We start from the raw sequence: 21,131 nt of genomic DNA, 5'->3' as shown, positions 1-21,131 counted from the left end.
ATTTCAGTAATTTGGCTACTTCTTTTTACTCCTATATTCTGTATATCTAATTAAGTATGATGTTTTCTTGTTTGCTGACTGCCTATAAGCATTCTGCAATTTATGCAGTACGATAGTATTTTACCAAATTGTCATTGATCTCACCTGACAAAATATTCACATTTGATAACCACCTTACAATGGCATTGCAGTGGTTATATTTGCATCTTGCTGGTTGTGTAACCAACAGATATTTTTATCGACCACTTGGAAAGGCTTGGTAAAAATTTCCATCTCATAGTAAATTAGGTGTATACCCAGAGTTCAGAGATGGATGCCAAAAAATGTGTCTGTACTGTACATGTTTACACACCACAAAATAGGTTACCAGATGATAGGATTTCAAGCCCAACATAAGATTACATTTTAAACCATAACTCTGATCATGGAGAACTAATACTTCAACCATTACTAGCTGAATTACAGGAACTGAACTGAACAAGATGACTTTCTATAATAATGTCATAAACATAACAATTACGAAGCAAATTATCTCAACAACTACACGAACACTACTTCCATTTCTATATATTATATATTCTTAGAAAAAAAGGGAGAAGTAAAAAGGGAGGGTGGTTACCTTTGGTCTTCTTGGTAGCGAGCGGTCGGCTTGGGGTTACATGCAGGACCCCACACTGCTTGCAGTTGTCTAAGAACAGAGCTGCGGGTCCTCCCCGGCTCTCCACTGCTGATCGCAAGAGAAGCGGCCGGAATTTGTAGAGCGTAGGTCTTAGCTGGTACATCTGTCTCAGCACAATCGACATTGTGCAGGAAACCGCTTTTAATTGTTACCTAGAGTATAGCAGAAAGGCATTTTCAGGGTTGAAGAAAAGTTCAAAAAGAGTCAGTAAGGCAGATCCAAGACAGAGAAGCTTTCAGCGGCTTGTTAAAGTTACTTAAAATGTGATTTTCCTCACTCCCTTTAGTTTTCCCCAGTCGCTTTAGTTTTCCCAGGCCTCTGTCAGTAAGACACCTACCTATTCCAATGTTGCACGGCAGATAAAAACAACTTTTCCTTCAACATCTCTCAATATTCACAAAACTGCTCATTCTTATTTTATTAGGTTTTTTTTTCATTAATAGCTTTTTTTTAAAAAACATGTGGCCTTAAATATCATTTTCCAACTCAGTGTAACATTCAGCCACATACAGCCCTAAAAAAGTACTGCCAATCAATTCTCACACTGAACATTTCAGCTGTGTTTGCCACCAGCTGCTATCTTGTGCATAACCAAAGCTGTAGCGCATTTTCATTAGCGCTCGGTGTAAAGGGAAAGGGAAAAATCCTGCAAATTTGAATAATTTATATTAGTATTTTGATAATTAAGGTAGGCCTTGTAATTCTATACAATTTTTTGGTTGAATTTAATGCTGATCAAGGTGACTGATGCCAGTGCTGAGGAATGGAAACCTTTTCCACATTTGACACCATTCAAGCACTTTCCAGTTCAGGTATAACACAGAGCAGATGCAGAATAAAATCCATTCCACGATATCCTTTTGATGCACCTTAAACCAATTTTCACAGCAGCAAGCCCTACTGCAAGGGTGTGAATGTTTCCAATTTTCACACAAGCCATCCCGGTGGCCTCGGAGCGAGATTGCTAATTAGTGCTGTAGTAAGAGCAGCTTTGTGCTGTGGGTCTATGCCCGGTAGGAACTGGGTTCAAACTACCCAAACTCATTTTATGTAGGACCTTTATAGCAGAAAGAGGAAGCATTTATCCGTTCTGTCTGGACTGGATTTGAATGCAAGTCCCACAGATCAAAGGACAGGTTTTAACACAACGTACCACCCAGTCTCCGAAAATAGACTGTATGAATTTCAGTAACACTTAAAAGTCATAGCCATGAAGATTTCACTTGGTTAAGGGAGGATAAATTACACTAGCTTAGTGCATACATTTATCAGTATTCATTATCTACATCAGTCAGTGTTACTAAAATCTCAGCTGTTTGTTACTTAACTGATTCTGCGAATATTCTGAATGAATATATAATTTTCTGCATACTGTGAACAGAGTTCTAAACGTAACAAACATTACATCACAAACTATTAATAATTCCTTATTAACTCAGTCAAATTAACTCAAGAATCTTAATTAATTACTCGTCAAAGTTGTTATTCACTAATTGTGTTAATGCTAACCTGGGAAAGTTGTTAATAAAATTTATAACAGGGATCCTTGATTTAACGCTTGCTCAGCAGCGAGGAATGGTGCTACTGTATAAAATTACAAGCACCTAAGGCGGAATCTATTTAAACGCAGTATAGAACATTACAATAATAAATGCAGACTAGTCACAGAATTGAATGGTAATTCCCAGTAAACCTGGGGTAAGCATGTCAGAATTATTAATCATTTAGTATAAACATCATTGTGTATTAAAGACATAGAGGGCAGAAAAACACATCCAAAAGATAAAATCCGCACAGAAAACTAAAGCCATTAGAAAAATAAACAGAAGCAGGAGTGATTTTGAAGCAGTCATTTTATTTTGGAGCTCAGACGCCAGCTCCGCTCACATGTGGTTCGATGAAGCCATCTGAACCCCTCCCCCGCAAATAGATTACTGTCTTGTAATGACTCCCAGGTATTTATTATTTATACAAAGCATGGTATTTCCTGGTATCAGTGAGACAAGGCTGCATCTTTGTCGTGCAAGTCCGAAGTTAAAACCTGAGCTGACTCCAGAACAAAGAGGCTCGCGATTCCCTGTGGTGAGTCGCATGCAGCTCTTCCAAAGCTAAAGTGTGGCTTCTGACCTTTTACATGTGATGTCAGTAGCGGGGTTCAAAGGGCAAGTGTGATTGGTAGTGGCTTTGCAAGCAGGAGCAGGACTTTAGAAGTGGAAATGGATCAACAGGAGGATGCCTGCCATTTTCAGAAGGACAGGAGGCAGGATATTGCAAAGTGAGCGAGCAGGATGCACAGCAAACAGCGATGAGTGAAACCTGGTGACCAAGTTGAAGAATCCACACCAAAGCTGATTTCAGCCTCACAGCATCAATGTGTTGCACACCTTGTTCACTGAATTCTATTTGAGAAGTGGGGAAGTGAACGAAACCTACACAATACTTTTAAAATAAAAATATTTTCCAAAGTATGAACTATTATCATTCACATAATCCAATAGAAAAATATCATACCATTTGAACAGAGATTTTTTTCTGGGTGGGGGGGTAAGACTAATGGATTGAAATGGCAGAACATGTATCACAAGCATTTTTAAGTTGCTGGTGCCAAGATGAAGCCTCTCCTTTATGGCATTAGGTCCAGGAATGTGCCACAAAATTCAAAATAATTATTGGATATAGTTATCTTCTTACACTCATTCATTTGTTTCATATAATTTGTTATAACATATAAGGGAGTGCAGAGACAATTACACAATGTGTATTTCTCTGTAGTTATGCTTTTTTTTGCAAACAATCATGCCAGTCATCTGGACTGCTACTCATATTGCAGGTTGGAAGAGAGGGTGGCGTAGCTCTGCTTTGAATGCAAACTTTATAACCATATAAGTCACTTTGCATAAAGATACAAGGTAAAGAAAGTATGAGGATAAACATTGCTCATTCTTACCAGAGTAGGAGGGTGCCTGTTATTTTTGGAGTGGGTCATAATGGGAATCCTATGCATCATCTTTGTCACTTGAGGACTGACTATGAGCAGTTTGGCAAGCACATTAACAACAGTCAGTTATCTGGTTCCGGCCCAGAAATCGGCGCGGTCTCGGCCTGCAAGACCATCAGCGGGCCAGGGCCATTGGAGGGAGCAGCGTGCGGCGGCATACCACTGCAGGGAGCAACATGTGCTGCTGCAGGAGGGCAATGGCTGCGAAGCCAGGTCGCTGATTGCAGTGCGGGCAGGCACAGCAGGAGGGGCGAAGGAGCGGCAAGAGTTTGTAGAGGGAAGTGACCGGGGCCCAGGAAAGGCGTGAATCTGGGGCCCAGAAAAGGCGAGGGCCCAGGGGCAGCACGAGCCAGCCCACACTGTTATATGTGCGCGCACTAGGTCAGTGCAGCAGAGCTGGTCTCCAGTCGTCTTGGGTAATCCTTGCCACTGGATCAAGGCCTAACTCTGTCAAGCCCGTGTGGTGGCTGATGTGCAACGGCCACCCCACGTTAAAAAAATCCATGTACAGGCATCTTCCACCCTTCAGGATGTAGTTCGGGATCTGGAATATTAGGTCCTTCATTGGAACACCTGTGAACTCATCCTTTTTTGGCGTGGAAGCAAGTCATCCTCGATACGAGGGACCGCCTATGATGATGATGATGAGTTCATGTCTCAAATGATCAAGTACTGTGGATGCCACTCCCTGCTCTAGAGTTCAACATCATTATCAACCCTTGATGAGCTACCAACAACAACTTGTTATGTATATAGCACCTTTAACATAGCAAAACGACTCAAGGTGCTTCACAGTTATAAGACAAGAAAAAAAATTTGACACCGAGCCACAAAAGAAGAAATTACGGCAGGTGACCAAAAACATGGTCAAAGAGGTAGGTTTTAAGGAACGTCTTAAAGGAGGAAAGAGAGGTAGAGAGGCGGTGAGGTTTACGGAGGGAGTTCCAGAGCTTACGGCCCAGGCAGCTGAAGGCACGGCTACCGATGGTTGAGCAGTTATAATCAGGGATGCTCAAGAGGGCAGAATTTGAGGAGCGCAGACATCTCGGGGGTGGGGGTTGTGAGGCTGAAGGAGATTACATAGATAGGGAGGGGCGAGGCCCTGGAGGGATTTGTAAACAAGGATGAGAATTTTGCTTAACCGGGTGCCAATGTAGATCAGCGAGCATAGGGGTGATAGGTGAGCAGGACTTGGTGCGAGTTAGGTCACGGGCTGCCGAGTTTTGGATGACCTCAAGTTTACGTAGGGTAGAATGTGGGAGGCCAGCCAGGATTGTGTTGGAGTAATGAAGACTAGAGGTAACAAAGGCATGGATGAGGGTAACTCACTATACCCTCCAAGATTTTAAATGTTCAACATGTACACTACAGATATCATTCATTAACTACTAATACGAACGACATACTGCATGGGACAAAACACGTAATTTGACTTAGAATCAGGTGAAAAAGTATTGCTACAATATCACTGGGTTTATGTTTCTCCGCTTGCCTACCAAAAGGGTTGTCAAGTAACCCTCTCCCAGGTCAATGCTGCTCTGGATCTGGCTATTAGGAGGTGCACACTACTAGGAGGTGCACAACAGTGACCCAGGGTGGCTCTTCTGTGGAAAATAAATTAATTTCAGTTCTCACCCCTCCCCATTATAGGCAACCTGAGGTGAGAAGCTCGTCATTTGGGAAAACATATCCCAGCAGACTGGAAGTGCCATTGTAGTTAATGGGTTGAAACACTATACAAGCAGTAATGCCCCAAAAAATCTACTTTGAAAGAACTACTTCAAATTTGCTATTAACACATTTGAATAAAAGCATCATATCACGCACAGATGACTCCCCAATCCATAGAAGCTTCGTTTTAACTTTTGCAACCTGGTTTTAACTTACTATACTGTACAAAATAACATGCAAAGTTTTAACTGAAAACCTTTCTAAATACCTTCTTCAAATACAGAAGCAATCATGTATAGAGTGCTTCAGAAACAAATGAGATGCACATTTTAATGTTTTCTTCCCTTTATTCATAATGGTTTATTCAAATCATTTCATGTATTTTTCTAACTATTTTTGTCATTTTACCTACCATATGGTTGGTTGTTAATATTACTTCTGAGCAAATACGTTGTGTAAAAGTATTTTTAAGTGAAACACCAGAACAAGAGAAGAATGGCCCAATTGTGGGGCATCCGCATTAAGTATTTAAGGCTCATTAACAATCTTAATTCCCAATGAAATCTGTAATCACTGTATTCGTGCAGCTGCACGTTTAACCCTTTCTTCCTGAAACTAGATGCTTAAAGGCAGTCACTGTCATTGTTTGTAACTTATCCATTATTCTAGTCATTAACAATTAGAATTTGTGCTCGAACCCCATTCTGGAAGCAGCTCTTTTACATCTCTGGTTCTAACGTTACTGTGCAATTTCCTCCTGTAAATGAATGCGTAATAGGTGTAACTTTGTAGTTTTGCTCCCCAATATGTAATGAGTATTTTTCCAACTGTACAATTAAGTAATTGTAAAAGTACTATGCCTCAGAACATGTCAGACATTTCTTCTAGCAGATTAAAAAAAAACACTTTCCTCATCTCCCCCTATAATTCATTGTTTCTTTTCTCCTCTAAGATACCATCTCTCCAGATGGCAATTGGGCACCCAGCTTTTCTTCTTGAGACAGCTTCGAGGTGAGTGACCCAAGGTGATCCATTTGCGGATCTCCTCTTGGTATTCCTGGGAGAAAGGCCCTGGGCTCCAGTCACCACCTGGCAATGTTGTGGCCACGAACGGGAACTTGTCATGGGGCACAGCAACAAGGGCTTTTCCAAATTTTCCAGGACACGTGAACTCGGATTGACTAATACCACAGCTTTTAACTCTCCTGTGAAACACCTTTAGATGTTTTACATTAAAGGCGCTATATAAATGAAAGTCGCTGTTGTTTACTTCAGCCTAATCCATAAAATGTCACGAGCTGTGAAAGTCATGGAGTACATAAAATATTTCAATAAATCGTTTAAAAGCATGATCTTTTATGCTTAGAACAGAATAGATTTGTTTTACCAAAGTGTTCACAGAAGAGTGATACTGTATTATGCCCTTCACTTAGACTGGCTGCGTGTGTGCGTGTGTCTGTCTGTGCACGTGTGTGTGTGCGCGAGTGCGTGCGCGGTGTGCGTGTGTGTCTGTCTGTGTGTATGGTGTGTGCGTGTGCGCGAGGGCGTGTGTCTGTGCGTGTGCGCGTGCGTGTATGCTGTGCGTAGTATGCGTGTGTGTGTGTGCGTGCGTGCGTCATAAAACATGAAAGGGCCTCACTATGCTAAAGAAGACAGCAGCTAAATGTGTGCTCAGAAACAATACACAACATACATCATAGCCTTCATTTTCGACACTCGCTGGCAGCAAACCTGGGTAGGAAAATTGGACCAATCTACTGTACCTCTATTTGCGCCACGCTTTTGAGGGAAACAGACATGAAAAGCCTCGTTTAAATAGTATATTTAGGCAAATGAGGTCCCACACTGAATTTTACGAGTTCAGATGATGCGCATCATAGAAACAGGTCTGGACAGCTTTGGAGTATCTCTTAAAGCAAGGTTGCTGTTGTTACACTGAGTGTGTTGAAGTCTAGTTTATTGGCAGTGAACATTTCTTAGTTTGTGATCAAACATCCTGTATACTTTTCCTCCCTCTACATTGTTGCATCTTTGCTGAAAGGCAACAATCGGCTAACGCACACTTATCTGGAGTTTGGGTAATTACTGCTGCAGGACAAGTTACAGCTAGCAAAGTTGGGAGGAGGGGAATCCCCATCGGTGCTCCCACACTGCTGGATAAATTGCATGAAAAGGACTAATTAACAAGGGCACAACGATATCTTGTGCAGTATGTTTTCTCCTGGCAACACCCAAGCACCCATGTTTACAACCACTCCTACATGGATATGTCAGATATACCTGTCTTCGGCAACGTCCCTTCACAGCAGAGGCCTTGATTCAGCTCGGCAATCTGTTGCAAGGACTGAAAGGGTGGTGGAAGCAGATTCAATCGCGACTTTCAAAAGAGAACTGGGTAAATAACTGAAGGAAAAAAATTTGCAGGGCTACGGGGAAAGGGCGGGGGATTGGGGCGAGCTGAAGTGCCCTTGCAGAGAGCCGACATGGGCTCGATGGGTCGAATGGCCTCCTGCTGTGGTGCAACTATTCTATGATTCTACTCTATGACTGGGATGGCTCTTCCCATATTATGAGGGTCACAACTGCATTAAGCTTTTGTATGTGTGCGCACTAGGTCCGCGCAGCAGAGCTTGGTCTCCAGTCGTCTTGGTTAACCCTTGCCACTAGATCAAGAAAGCAAATGGCACATTGGCCTTCATAGCGAGAGGATTTGAGTATAGGAGCAGGGAGGTCTTGCTGCAGTTGTACAGGGCCTTGGTGAGACTACACCTTGAATATTGTGTGCAGTTTTGGTCTCCTAATCTGAGGAAGGACATTCTTGCTATTGAGGGAGTGCAACGAAGATTCACCAGACTGATTCCCGGGATGGCAGGACTGACAAATGAAGAAAGACTGGATCGACTAGGCTTATATTCTCTGGAATTTAGAAGAATGAGAGGGGATCTCATAGAAGCATATCAAATTCTGACGGGATTGGAAAGATTACAGACAGGAAGAATGTTCCCGATGTTGAGGAAGTCCAGAACCAGGGATCACAGTCTAAGGATAAAGGGTAAGCCATTTAGGACCGAGATGACGAGAAACTTTTTCACCCAGAGAATTGTGAACCTGTGGAATTCTCTACCACAGAAAGTTGTTGAGTCCAGTTCATTGAATATATTCAAAAGGGAGTTAGATGTGGCCCTTAAGGCTAAAGGGATCAGGGGGTATGGAGAGAAGGCAGGAGTCGGGTACTGAAGTTGCATTATCAGCCATGATCGTATTGAATGGTGGTGCTGGCTCGAAGGGCCGAATAGACTGCTCCTGCACCTATTTTCTATGTTTTTATGTTTCTAAGACCTAGCTCTGTCGAGCCCATGTGGTGGCTGGTGTGCAACAGCCACCCCACGTTAAAAGAATCCATGCACAGGCATCTTCTACCCTTCAATATGTAGTTCGGGACCTAGAATGTCAGATGCCTCATTGAAACACCTGTGAACTCATACCTTTTTGGTGTGGAAGCAAGTCATCCTCGATACAAAGGACTGCCTATTACTAAGCTTCTATGCCATAGTATCTTTCCAGCCTACTGCAGGGGTACCTGGCCAATAAACCAGTCTGCTCTTCATTCCTGTATTAAGGAAGTGACTGACATCAGGTTTATCGGGAAGGCACTTTGTCACTTTCCCACTGGAAAGTAGACACTCAGTGGACAGGGCTTCGCAAGAAATCATAGACAGAACCCATCTGGTCCACATGTCAACTCAAATACAACAACTGAAAAGAATACCCCATCCCGCACCACGCAAAAGTTATCCTGCAAATTAATACCCATCATCCTGAGGGCGAATGAGCTTTTACTATTTAGCAGTCAATAGTGTGTATGTTATGTGACAGACCCGAGAAGGAAAGATTTAAATAGCACTTGTCATGTCCAACTGACAATAAATTACTTTTGAAGTGTAGTCACTCTCATGTAGGCAAGTGTGGCAGTTAATTTATGCACAGCAAAGTACCACAAACAACAAAAATTATTAGTTAATCTATTTTTTGAGTGGCATTGGTTGGGGGATAATTGTTGGCCAGGATATTGGGAGGACTCCTGAATGTAATGGGATCTTTTACATCCACCTGAACAAGCAGACTTGGCCTCGTTTTAATGTCTCATCCAAAACATGTTGCCTCCTACAATGCAACACTCCCTCAGTGCTGCACTAAAGGACCAGCCTAGAGTGTGTGCTCATTTCTATACCGGAGCTTGACCCCACAATCTTCTGACTGAGCTGAGAGTGCTACCACTGAGCCAAGGTGAAACAGAGAATGAATGAAGGCCTTTCATGTCACCAGGACTACAGTTTGCAGCCAGGGTTGATGATCTCAGAACCCCACACACACAACAGGCAGAGTGCATACACTGCCCATGCTACCACCCGAGATACTGTGGAGCTCACCATCGGGATGGTAAGGCAACAATTCTGTTTGTTGGACCCCTCAGGCCTGGTATTGCTCTACAGGCCATTCAAAGCCTTCAAAAGTCATCACTGTCTGCTGAACACGGCTTCATTTTGCAATCTCACGGAGAGCAAGCAGAAAGCAGGACACGGTGGAGGCCATGCCTTTGCAGATCATCGGAAAAGGGTGACATCAACAGAAATGATATCTTGGCTGTAAGTTTGGAGTGGAGTTCTGTTATAAACAACTGTTTCCCGTAATGAACATCTCCGGTTACTGACCGTATGAACTTTCACACACAGTCAATTCAAGCGCATGCTGACCATCCATCATTCAGACGCGTCCTAGCATGTATTCCCTTTCGACTGCCTTAGCCAACAAACATTGTTCATACTAAGAAATAAAAAGATCTACTTTTTCTGATATTTACACTGCAAACATTCTCTGAATCCTACACGGGTGCTTTATCTTAGTGATTCTATAAGGCGTACTTGTCCTACCCCTCAACCCAAAGCCGTGCCAAAGTGCTCTGAGTGATACCTACACTTATCTTGGCACTTCTGATCCCAGTAAATTTTTCACTCATTTGCTCCCAGGTGTGACAGACCCAGGGAGACTACAGTCACTTGCTCATGACCTCCATGCATACAGCTTGCACACATGCTAATCCCAATTCTGCTGCCTCCTCTACTACATTGACAACCTGGATTTACATAGTGTCTTTAATGTAGAAAAACATTCCATAGAGCTTCACAAAAGTGTTATCAGACAAACATCGATGCCAAGTCAAAGAAGTACATATTAGGAAGGGTGACTAAATGTTTGATCAAAAAGATGGGTTTTAAAGGAAGAGAGGAGGCAAAGAGATTTAAGAAGGGAATTCAAGGCCGTGGGGCGTCGACGGCTGAAGGCTCGGTCGCCAATGAGAGGGGAATGCACAATGGGCAGTTATGGAGTTGTAGGGCTGGAGAAGGTTACAGAGATCTATTCCATCTCCATCTCCATCTCAGTCAAACAGAATGCATAACCTGGTGGCATAAAGGTGAAATCCTTGTCTCTGGGACAGGAAGATCCCAGGTTCAGGTTCAGTATCAGAACTGTGCGGAGACTGCAGATTTTAGGGTGATACAATTGTACCAGTGGGCTACGGAATGGAAAAATAAGCCACATTTGCCACTCCTGAATGCCACACAGCAACCTGACCGAAACTGCATGTGTGTGTGCAAGCTTACACTCAATATGTTGTTCTGCACAGTTGGTTAGCCTGTTAGATTGCACACTCGTGCTCGAGCAAAGTATTGGAATATGACAAGTTCCTTTTATAAAGTACAACCTCTGTCGTCGAGCTACAGTACGTGGACGACTCCTGCGTCTGCGCACATACAGTGGCTGAACTCCAGGACATAGTCGACATATTTACTGAGGCATACGAAAGCATGGGCCTAATGCTAAACATCAGTATGACAAAGGTCCTTCACCAGCCTGTCCTCACCGCACAGCACTGTCCCCCAGTCATCAAGATCCATGGTGCGGCCTTGGACAACGTGGACCACTTCCCTTATCTCGGGAGCTTCCTATCAACAAGAGCAGGCATTGACGACGAGATCCAACACCGCCTCCAGTGCGCCAGTGCAGCCTTCGGCCGCCTGAGGAAAAGAGAGTTTGAAGACCAGGCCCTCAAAACTGCCATCAAGCTCTGGTCTACAGGCTGTAATAATACCCGCCCTCCTGTATGGCTCAGAGACATGGACCATGTACAGTAGACACCTCAAGTCGCTGAAGAAATACCAAGAGTGAGGGAGTAGAGAAAAACAACTTATTACTTCAAAAATCCAAAAGCATTTGAATTGTAATCAATCAGTGTGGAGCGCTAATATAAAAACAGAAAATGCTGGAAATCTCAGTGGGTTAATGGAGGAGCAAAAGGTACTTGCAACGTCTTTTGACTCCACCCTGAGCAGTTGGTGGTTGAGGAATTTATGAAAGTGCATTGTACCATAGAGTGAGTGGCATCATCATGGCCATCAGCAGGGACGCCGCAGAGAACACATTCATGAGTGCTGTTACTGATGGTGGAGTTTGAGGCAGAAGATCAGCCATGATCTTATTGAATGGTGGAGCAGACGCGACGGACTGAATGGCCTACTCCTGCTCCTTTTAACTCCTCCCTTCCCGCTATCCAGGACCCCAAATACTCCTCCCAGATGAAACAGCGGTTTACTTGTACTTCTTTCAATTTACTATACTGCATTCGCTGCTCACAATGTGGTCTCTAATTGGGGAGACCAAAAGCAGATTAGGTGACCGCTTTGCGGAACACCTCCGTTCTGTCTATAAGCGTGACCCCGAGCTTCCGATCGCCTATCACTTTAATTCCCCGCTCCACTCCCACTCTGATCTCTCCGTCCTCGGCCTCCTACACTGTTCCATTGAAACTCAACGCAAGCTCGAAGGAACAGCACCTCATCTTTCATTTAGGCACTTTACAGCCTTCTGGACTCAACATCGAGTTCAACAATTTCAGACTTTAACCTCTGCTCATATTTTGCTCTTATATATTTTTTCTCTGTGTTTCCCATGGCAGCTGATAATTATCCTTCCATTCACACCCTATCTAAACTAATCTTTTTCTAATTTCTGCCATTACCATCTCAAGTCGGCCCATCATCCCTTTTGTCTCTCAAATCTCTCCTGTCTTCCCCCCCACCACAGACCTTCCCTTGTGTTCTTTCCCCCCCTCCCCTCCTTAAAAATTTGTTCTTTCAAACATTCGCCAGTTGTGACGAAGGGTCATCGACGCGAAACATTAACTCTGTTTCTCTCTCCACAGATGCTGCCTGACCCGCTGAGTATTTCCAGCATTTTCTGTTCTTATTTCAGATTCCAGCATCCGCAGCATTTTGCTTTTGTATTATTGTGGAGCACTACATATAAGGGGCTGAAACTGCCCTCCGCCCTGTTTGGGACAGATAATTCGAATTATCTGGCGAGTTCCCGCCTGAATCGATGGGGCGGGGAATGGAACGAAATTGCCCTCTTTTCTTTTCAAAAATCATCGGAGCGGTGTTTGGGGCGGCAGAGGAGCGGAAGCGAGTCAGCAGCTGGGCAGAAGGCGGGCGGTGTCATCAGTGCCAGGCTGAGTACGTCAACGCGACGCAGACATGCCGCGTCACGCTGACACTTAGCTTTGTCCCTCCCTTTCACTTAAAAGGGAGGGACGCTGCGAGGCCCACGGTGCCCACTGGGCCACCAGGGAGGGCTTCGGCCGGGCCAGCAGCTCAGCACCCAAGAGGGGGTGGCGGGCGCCCTCCCCTTTAAGAGCGGACGTGCTGCCCAGCCACCGGCAGCTTCCTGCCACACAAAGCTGTCGGGGGGCACCGACAAGTGGGCGATCGACTATTTGAGGGGCAGGGACCAGGCGGTGCATGCTCTAATGACATTATTATCGCCGCTCGCATAGGAGCGGATATCTTCTCCGCCTCAAAAAATCACAAGGGCAATGTCCCGATTGTCGGAGAGTCCGCCCCGACTGGGTGGAAACTCATTCCCGTTGCTCTTAAAAATAGGGGGCAACTTCGGCCCCTAAGACTTTGCACCTGCAGCTCTAAAAGCTAAATCTTCCTTCACTGATGCTACAGAATTTGGGTACAAGAAGACACATCTGCACAAAAAAAATTGAAGGCTTACTTACTACAAACACTACCAACCAAACAGAACTGGAAACAAAGTGAGTTTGCTTTTCTTTTATCTTTTTGAAGTCCAATTTAATAGAAACCAAATTCAGCTTGCATCTCTCTGGAAAACATTAACCATGCATTATGCAGGTAAGTGCATTAGCCCCATGATTGAAGTCATTGAAGACAACATCAAGCAAAATGCATCATAATAACCATATCCTTTTCTCCACCTGAACCTGCATTTTGAGTTAACAGAACAAGGCTGAGCTCCGCAAATTTCAGAAATAAGTATTATTTCATTCTTATTTAACAAAATAAGTATGTTTCTATCAGCACGCATAACTTGTTGTTTTTACCTGAAGCTGTAATCTGCAATTGATACTTTATTTCGCCTTTTTAAAAATTTGTCTCCCTATCTTCTTTCATTTCACCATTCTGTGAGTGAGAGGCTAAGCAGCTGACCTACAGGCAATGCTCTCTCGAAACACACGATTTGGGTGTTAGGTTGTGCACAAGCTTATTGGCTCACAAACTAACCCTTGCTCTTTGTTAGGAATCAGTCTTGACACAGTGCATTAGCATATAAATTTTATTTATGCTCCAGAGAATTGAACACAAAAATCTAGGCTGCCACTCCGCTGCGGTACTGAAGGGGCGTTGCACTGTCGGAGATGCCGTCTTTCGGATAAGATGTTAAACCGAGGCCCTGTCTGCTCTCTCAGGTGGATGTTATTTTGAAGAAGAGCATGGGGAATTTTCCCCATTGTCCCAGCCAATATTCATCCCTCAATCAACATCAGTAAAACAGATTATCTGGTCATTATCACATTGTGGGAGCTTGCTGTGTACAAATTGGCTGCCGCGTTTCCTACATTACAACAGTGACGACACTCCAAAAGTACTTCATCGGCTGTAAAGCGCTTTGGGACGTCCAGTGGTTGTGAAAGGCACAATATAAATGCAAGTCTTATTTTGTCCTTTATTTCAGAAAAACTATACTCATTAACAATTGAAGTTATAAGAGTTAAAAGTAAAACCGTACTTGCAGCTTATTTATAAATCCATCACTAATGCTTTTCCAAGGCATAAAAAGTTTAACACTGAATGCAAACATCACTAAAATGGAAAATATGCACTAACTGGTCTCCTGGAAATACAAAAAGGCTTTTTATTTATTTTATTTTGCCATTTAACCTTAAATATAATTTAGTGCATATTACATATTTCAAGAATGTTACTCATCTTCATCAGAACAGGAGCTGTTAAATGGGCAAATGCATTTATAATGCAACCTAGCACATCACAGAATGTTACAGCACAAAAGGAGGGCATTCGGCCCATCGCGCCTGTGCCAGCTTGTTGATAGAGCTATCCAATTAGTCCCACTCCCCTGCTCTTTTGCTATAGCTCTGTAATTGCTTTCCCTTTAAGTATTTATCCAGTTCCCTTTTGAAAGTTATTACTGAATCTGCTTCCACCACCCTTTCAGCCAGTGCATTCCAGATCACAGCAACTCGTTGCATAAATATTTTTTCCCTCATGTCGCCTCTGGTTCTTTTGCTAATCACCTTAAATCTGTGTCCTCTGGTTACCAACCCTTCTGCCACTTGAAATACTTTCTCCTTAGTTACTCTATCAAAACGCATCATGATTTTGAACACCTCTATCAAATCTCCTCTTAATTTCTCTGCTCTAAGGACAGCAACACCAGCTTCTCCAGTCTCTCCCCATAACTGAACTCCCTCATCCCTGGTACTATTCTAATAAATCTTTTCTGTACCCTCACTAAGGCTTTGCATCCTTCCTGAAGTGTGGCGCCCAGAATTGGACAGGTTAGGTGAGTGGGCAAATGCATGGCAGATGCAGTATAATGTGGAAAAGTGTGAGGTTATACACTTTAGTGGCAAAAACAGGAAGGCAGAATATTATCTGAATGGTGACAGATTAGGAAAAGGGGAGGTGCAACGAGACGTGGGTGTCATGGTACATCAGTCATTGAAGTTGGCATGCAGGTACAGCAGGCGGTGAAGAAGGCAAATGCCATGTTGGCCTTCATAGCGAGAGGATTTGAGTATAGGAGCAGGGAGGTCTTACTACAGTTGTACAGGGCCTTGGTGAGGCCACACCTTGAATATTGTGTACAGTTTTGGTCTCCGAATCTGAGGAAGTACATTCTTGCTATTGAGGGAGTGCAGCGAAGGTTCACCAGACTGATTCCCGGGATGGCAGGACTGACATATGAAGAAAGTCTGGATCGACTAGGCTTATATTCACTGGAATTTAGAAGAATGAGAGGGGATCTCATAGAAACATATAAAATTCTGACGGGACTGGACAGGTTAGATACAGGAAGAATGTTCCCGATGTTGGGGAAGTCCAGAAGCAGGGATCACAGTGTAAGGATAAGGGGTAAGCCATTTAGGACCGAGATGAGGAAAAACTTCTTCACTCAGAATTGTGAACCTGTGGAATTCTCTACCACAGAAAGTTGTTGAGGCCAGTTCGTTAGATATATTCAAAAAGGAGTTAGATGTGGCCTTTACGGCTAAAGGGATCAAGGGGTATGGAGAGAAAGCAGGAATGGGGCACTGAAGTTGCATGATCAGCCACGATCATATTGAATGGTGGTGCAGGCTCGAAGGGCCGAATGGCCTACTCCTGCACCTATTTTCTATGTTTCGACGTTTCTATACTCCAGCTAAGCTCTAACCAGTGAGAGTTTAGCATAACTTCCTTGCTTTTGTACTCTATGCCTTTATTAATAAAGCCAAGGATCCCATACACTTAAACAGCCTTCTCAATTTGTGTACATACACCCTTAGGTCTCTTTGTTCCAGAACCCCTTTTAAAATTATACCCTTTAAAATTATGCCCTGAAATTGCGGAGTCTGTGATGGTGTACTCACGAGTATGCCGTTGTATTCCCTTTGAAATGCCCCGCAAGTTTGGGATTCCGGCATGTGTTTGCACATGCGCGAAATGCAAAACTTGCGGCCTGTCAACGTATGCGTTGACAGGTCTTCTGCAGGGGCCTCGAAAAAGCAATCGCTGGCGCAGAGTTGGGCTATTTGCCCATTGATTGCGCACGGAAGTCTTACGGTTGATGCAAGCAGGTGTAGAGCCTGTTTACATCAGCATAAGGGGAGGTTTAAAGTTTTAATTAAATACGTTCATATCCTAAATTATGCACATACACTGTATTAAATGAGATTATGCAAATATTGGCCTGGATTACACTTTTAATAATGTAAAAAATTATAAAAAAATTAAATTTTTAGTGAGGTTGGTGCAATCAAGGTATTTATGAATAAAATTCCAATTCTGTACATTGTATAATTATTAGGTTTGGGGATTCCATTGCATATCATTGATCATAAATGATTGAAATGGAATTCTGCTTATTGATTGGAGGACCGGGCCCATGTGATCTCAGGTACTTTTCCGCACTTCCTGCGTCCCTGGGATCCATGGGCCATTACACTGCCCTTCACCCAGAGGCCCGAGACCTCAACTTTTCGTAGCCTGGCTGTCAGCAGGTACTTTCATAATTGTTTTGTGGGTCGGAGGCGTACTCCGGAGGGATGCCTCTGACCGCAATTTCTAGCCCATTGTCTCTCCTCACTCTTTCTACCAACTTCACACTTCTGTGCTAAACTTCATCGTCTCATGTGTCTGCCCATTTCACCAGTCTATGTCCTCCTGACGTCTGTTAGAATCTTCCTCACTGTTTATTACATTTCCGAGTTTTGTGTCATCTGCAGATTTTGAAATTATGCTCTGTATACCCAAGTCCAAGTTATTAATATATATCAAAAAGAGCAGAAGTCCTAATACCGACACCTGGGGAACACACTGTATACTTCCCTCCAGTCTGAAAAACAACCATCACCACTACTCTCTACTTTCTCTCCCCCTGAGTCAGTATCATTGCCGTGCAGCCACTGTCCCTTTAATCCCATGGGCTTTAATTTTGTTAATAAGTCTATTATGTAGTATTTTATCAAACGCCTTTTGAAAGTTCATATACACAACCCTCTCCATTATTTCAAAGAACTCAAATCAAGTTAGTCAAACACAATTTTTCTTTAACAAATCCGTGTTGACTTTCATTTATTAGCTCAAAATTTTACAACATTGTTAACATTGTCCCGGATTATTGTCTCTAAAAATTTCCCCACCGCCAGCGTTGGGCTGACTGGCGTGTAATTGCTGGTTTTAATCCCTCTCCCCCTTTTTGAACATGGATGTAACATTGCAATCATTTGCAATGCAAAGTACTCATTTAGTACCTCTGCCTCCACAAGGTAATCTTTTTGGTCTCTAATCAGCCCCAGCTTTCCTTTTAGTATTTATATGGCTAGAAAAGACTTTTGAGTTCCTTTATGTTCGTGGCTAATCTATTCTCATACTCGCTCTTTTCCCCCCTTATTCCCTTTTTTAGATCTCTTCTGTACTTTCTATATTCAGCTTGGTTCTCTACTGTATTATGAGCCTTACATTTGTCATAAGCCTCTTTTTTCTGTTTCATTGTAATCTCTATATTTTTAATCATCCAGGGAGTTCTAGCTGTGGATATCCTTCTTTTCCCCCTCGTGGGAATGTGTCCACTCTGTACCCAAAGGCCTCCCATTGTTTAATTACTGATGAAAAATCTCCTTTCATCAAAAAACAATGGAAATGCAACTGGGTGAAAAAAATTGCCTCAATGCCATTTTCTAATCTCAGCTTCAGAAGAGTACACAATATTGCTATAGTATATGACATTTTTTTCCATTTTTCACATATCATTCCAATTGCTTTTGGCTAAGATTAACTGTTCAGCATTAATTTAAAGTACCTATGACTACAAAAGGCTAGACTAAGACTGACTGGACTTGGGTCTAAGAGGTCAAGCGTCAGTGCTGTAACCAGTCCTACAGCTGAGTTTGCAATCTGAAAGTTACAGATCAATGGGTGTGCTTGAAAGAAAGAACTTGCATTTATATAGCACTTTTCACATCCTCTGTATGTTCCAAAGCGCTTCAATTAAGTCATAATTATAAAGTAAAAGTGGTGACAGGGCCTTTTATTAACAAAGGCAGACATTGATACGGAGATTCAACATCGCCTCCAGTGCAGCCTTTGGCCGCCTGAGGAAAAGAGTGTTCGAAGACCAGGCCCTCAAATCTACCACCAAGCTCATGGTCTACAGGGCTGTCATAATACCCGCCCTCCTGTATGGATCAGAGGCATGGACGATGTATAGAAGACACCTCAAGTCGTTGGAGATATATCACCAACGATGTCTCCGCAATATCCTGCAAATCCTTTGGTAGGACAGGTGCACCAACATCAGTGTCATCGTCCAGGCTAACATCCCCAGTATTGAAGCACTGACCACACTCGATCAGCTTCGCTGGGCAGGCCACATAGTATGCATGCCAGACACAAGGCTCCCTAAGCAATTGCTCTATGTGGAACTCCTTCACGGCAAACGAGCCAAAGGTGGGCAGCGGAAACGTGACAAGGACACCCTCAAAGCCTCCCTGGTAAAGTGCGACATCACCACTGACACCTGGGAATCCCTGGCTGAAGACCGTCCTAGGTGGAGAAAGTGCATCCGGGAGGACGTTGAGCTCTTCGAATCTCAACGGCGCGAGCGTGAAGAAGTCAGGCGCGGGCAGCGGAAGGAGCATGCGGCAAATCAGTCCCACCGCCACCCCCTCCCCCGTTCCCCCGACGAATGTGTCCCACCTGTGACAGGGTCTGTGGCTCTCACATTGGATTGTTCAGCCACCAAAGAACTCACTTTAGGAGTGGAAGCAAGTCTTCCTCGATTCCGAGGGACTGCCTATGATGATGACAAAGTAGACACACAGATATTGCAATCTCAACTGTAGAAACACTCTAACATGCTGCGTAACATGCTTGTAAATAAATGCATGTACCTGTATAACAACAAAAGAGTTTTTAGGAGCAGGGTAAAGCAATCAGCCCTTTTTGAATAATCTAATTTCCACCTATACATCTCCATGCCATATTCTTCAATCCTATTTTTCTCCAGAAACATACCTATCCAACAAAATCTGCTGGATTTCCTTTCTTGCTCCTAACTTTTAAACTTGTGTCCCTGGTAATGGAACTCTTCATCAGTGAAACATTTGACTTGATCAGCATTATTAATCCATTTGACAATGGTAAAAGTCTCTTTTCTGCCCCCCAAAGTAAATTAGCTCAATTTCATTAACCTTCCCTCATAGCTTTGATCCTTAATACTCAGAATCATCTGTACAGAATCTCAAGGGCAACCGTGGGCTAGAAACTCCGGAGTACGCCTGCGACCCGCGAAACAAATCCGAACTTGCCTCCATCGCCCAGGCTGCACAGAGAAGCAGTCTTGGTCCTCCAGGCATTTGGCAGCGTAAAGACCCACAGATCCCAGGGACATAGGCAGTTCAGAAGCATCCCTGGAATCACGGGGTCCTCCAATGCGAAAGGAGTCATTTACAAAGGGAATCCTCCAATGATATGCAATGGAATCCTCAAATAATTATACAATTTATAGAATTCTAATGATTATAAATAAGCATAAGGGTATACTTAAGCCGTAAATTAAACATTTAAAAATCAAAAATTAAGCACATACATTTTAAATTAGTTTATGCAAATATTGGCTCGGATTAAGTTGCAGTTTTATTCAAAACTCCCATCATTGCACCAACCTCAATAAAAATTTTATTTTTTGATAAGTAATTTTAAACATCTTAATCCGGGCCAATATTTGCATAAACTCATTTAAAGTGTATGCACTTAATTTTTGATTTTTAAATTTACAGCTTAAGTATACACTTACACTCATTAAAGCAGGCTCTATGCCTCCTTTTACCAGCCGTAGGAGTTTCGTGGGCAGTTGTTGGGCAAACAGCCCAATTCTGCGCCAGCAATACCGAGTTTCCATGTGGTTCGGATGACCTGTCAAGACGTACCTTGAAAGATCACACGTTCCGGATTTCGTGCATGCAGAAGTTACGGGGCCTTTCAAATGGATTACGACGGCGTACTCTAAGAGTACGCCATTAGAGAGACCACAATTTCAGGGCTGATGGGTCTCCTACGACTAGGTGACCAGAACTGCATAAATTACTTAAAATGGGAACTGTTTGCTCAACATTTTATACACAGCAACGATAAAATCGAAGTCGGAATAATATGTCAAACTCCTTTCGTAAATATGGAAACCAAAACTGCATGCAGTATTCCAGGTGTGGCCTCACCAATACCTTATATAGCTGTAGAAAGACTTCCCTGCTTTTATACTCCATCCCCTTTGCAATAAAGGCCAAGATACCATTGGCCTTCCTGATCACTTGCTGTACCTGCATACTATCCTTTTGTGTTTCATGCACAAGTACCCCCAGGTCTCGCTGCACTGCGGCACTTTGCAATCTTTCTCCATTTAAATAATAACTTGCTCTTTGATTTTTTTTTCTGCCAAAGTGCATGACCTCACACTTTACAACATTATACTCCATCTGCCAAATTTTTGCCCACTCACTTAGCCTGTCTATGTCCTTTTGCAGATTTTTTGTGTCCTCCTCACACATTGCATTTCCTCCCATCTTTGTATTGTTAGCAAACTTGGCTACGTTACGTTCAGTCCCTTCTTCCAAGTCGTTAATATAGATTGTAAATAGTG

At 43.2% G+C, this 21,131-nt stretch overlaps 1 protein-coding gene across 3 annotated transcripts in view; it reads right to left on the bottom strand.

Moving 5' to 3' along the window:
• Positions 1–21,131, bottom strand: part of mrrf (mitochondrial ribosome recycling factor) — a 56,101-nt gene that overhangs the window by 26,740 nt on the left and 8,230 nt on the right. For all 3 annotated transcript variants that reach the window (XM_070863405.1, XM_070863404.1, XM_070863406.1), the window contains exon 2: positions 620–831. In XM_070863405.1, coding sequence (XP_070719506.1) covers positions 620–803 — 184 coding nt within the window. In that variant the 5' untranslated portion in view covers positions 804–831. The remainder of the gene's footprint in view (positions 1–619; positions 832–21,131) is intronic.

The sequence above is a fragment of the Pristiophorus japonicus genome, chromosome 20 (assembly GCF_044704955.1).
Source record: "Pristiophorus japonicus isolate sPriJap1 chromosome 20, sPriJap1.hap1, whole genome shotgun sequence".
In the NCBI taxonomy this organism is placed as follows: Eukaryota; Metazoa; Chordata; class Chondrichthyes; family Pristiophoridae; genus Pristiophorus; species Pristiophorus japonicus.
This window is presented reverse-complemented; position numbering and strand designations above follow the sequence as displayed.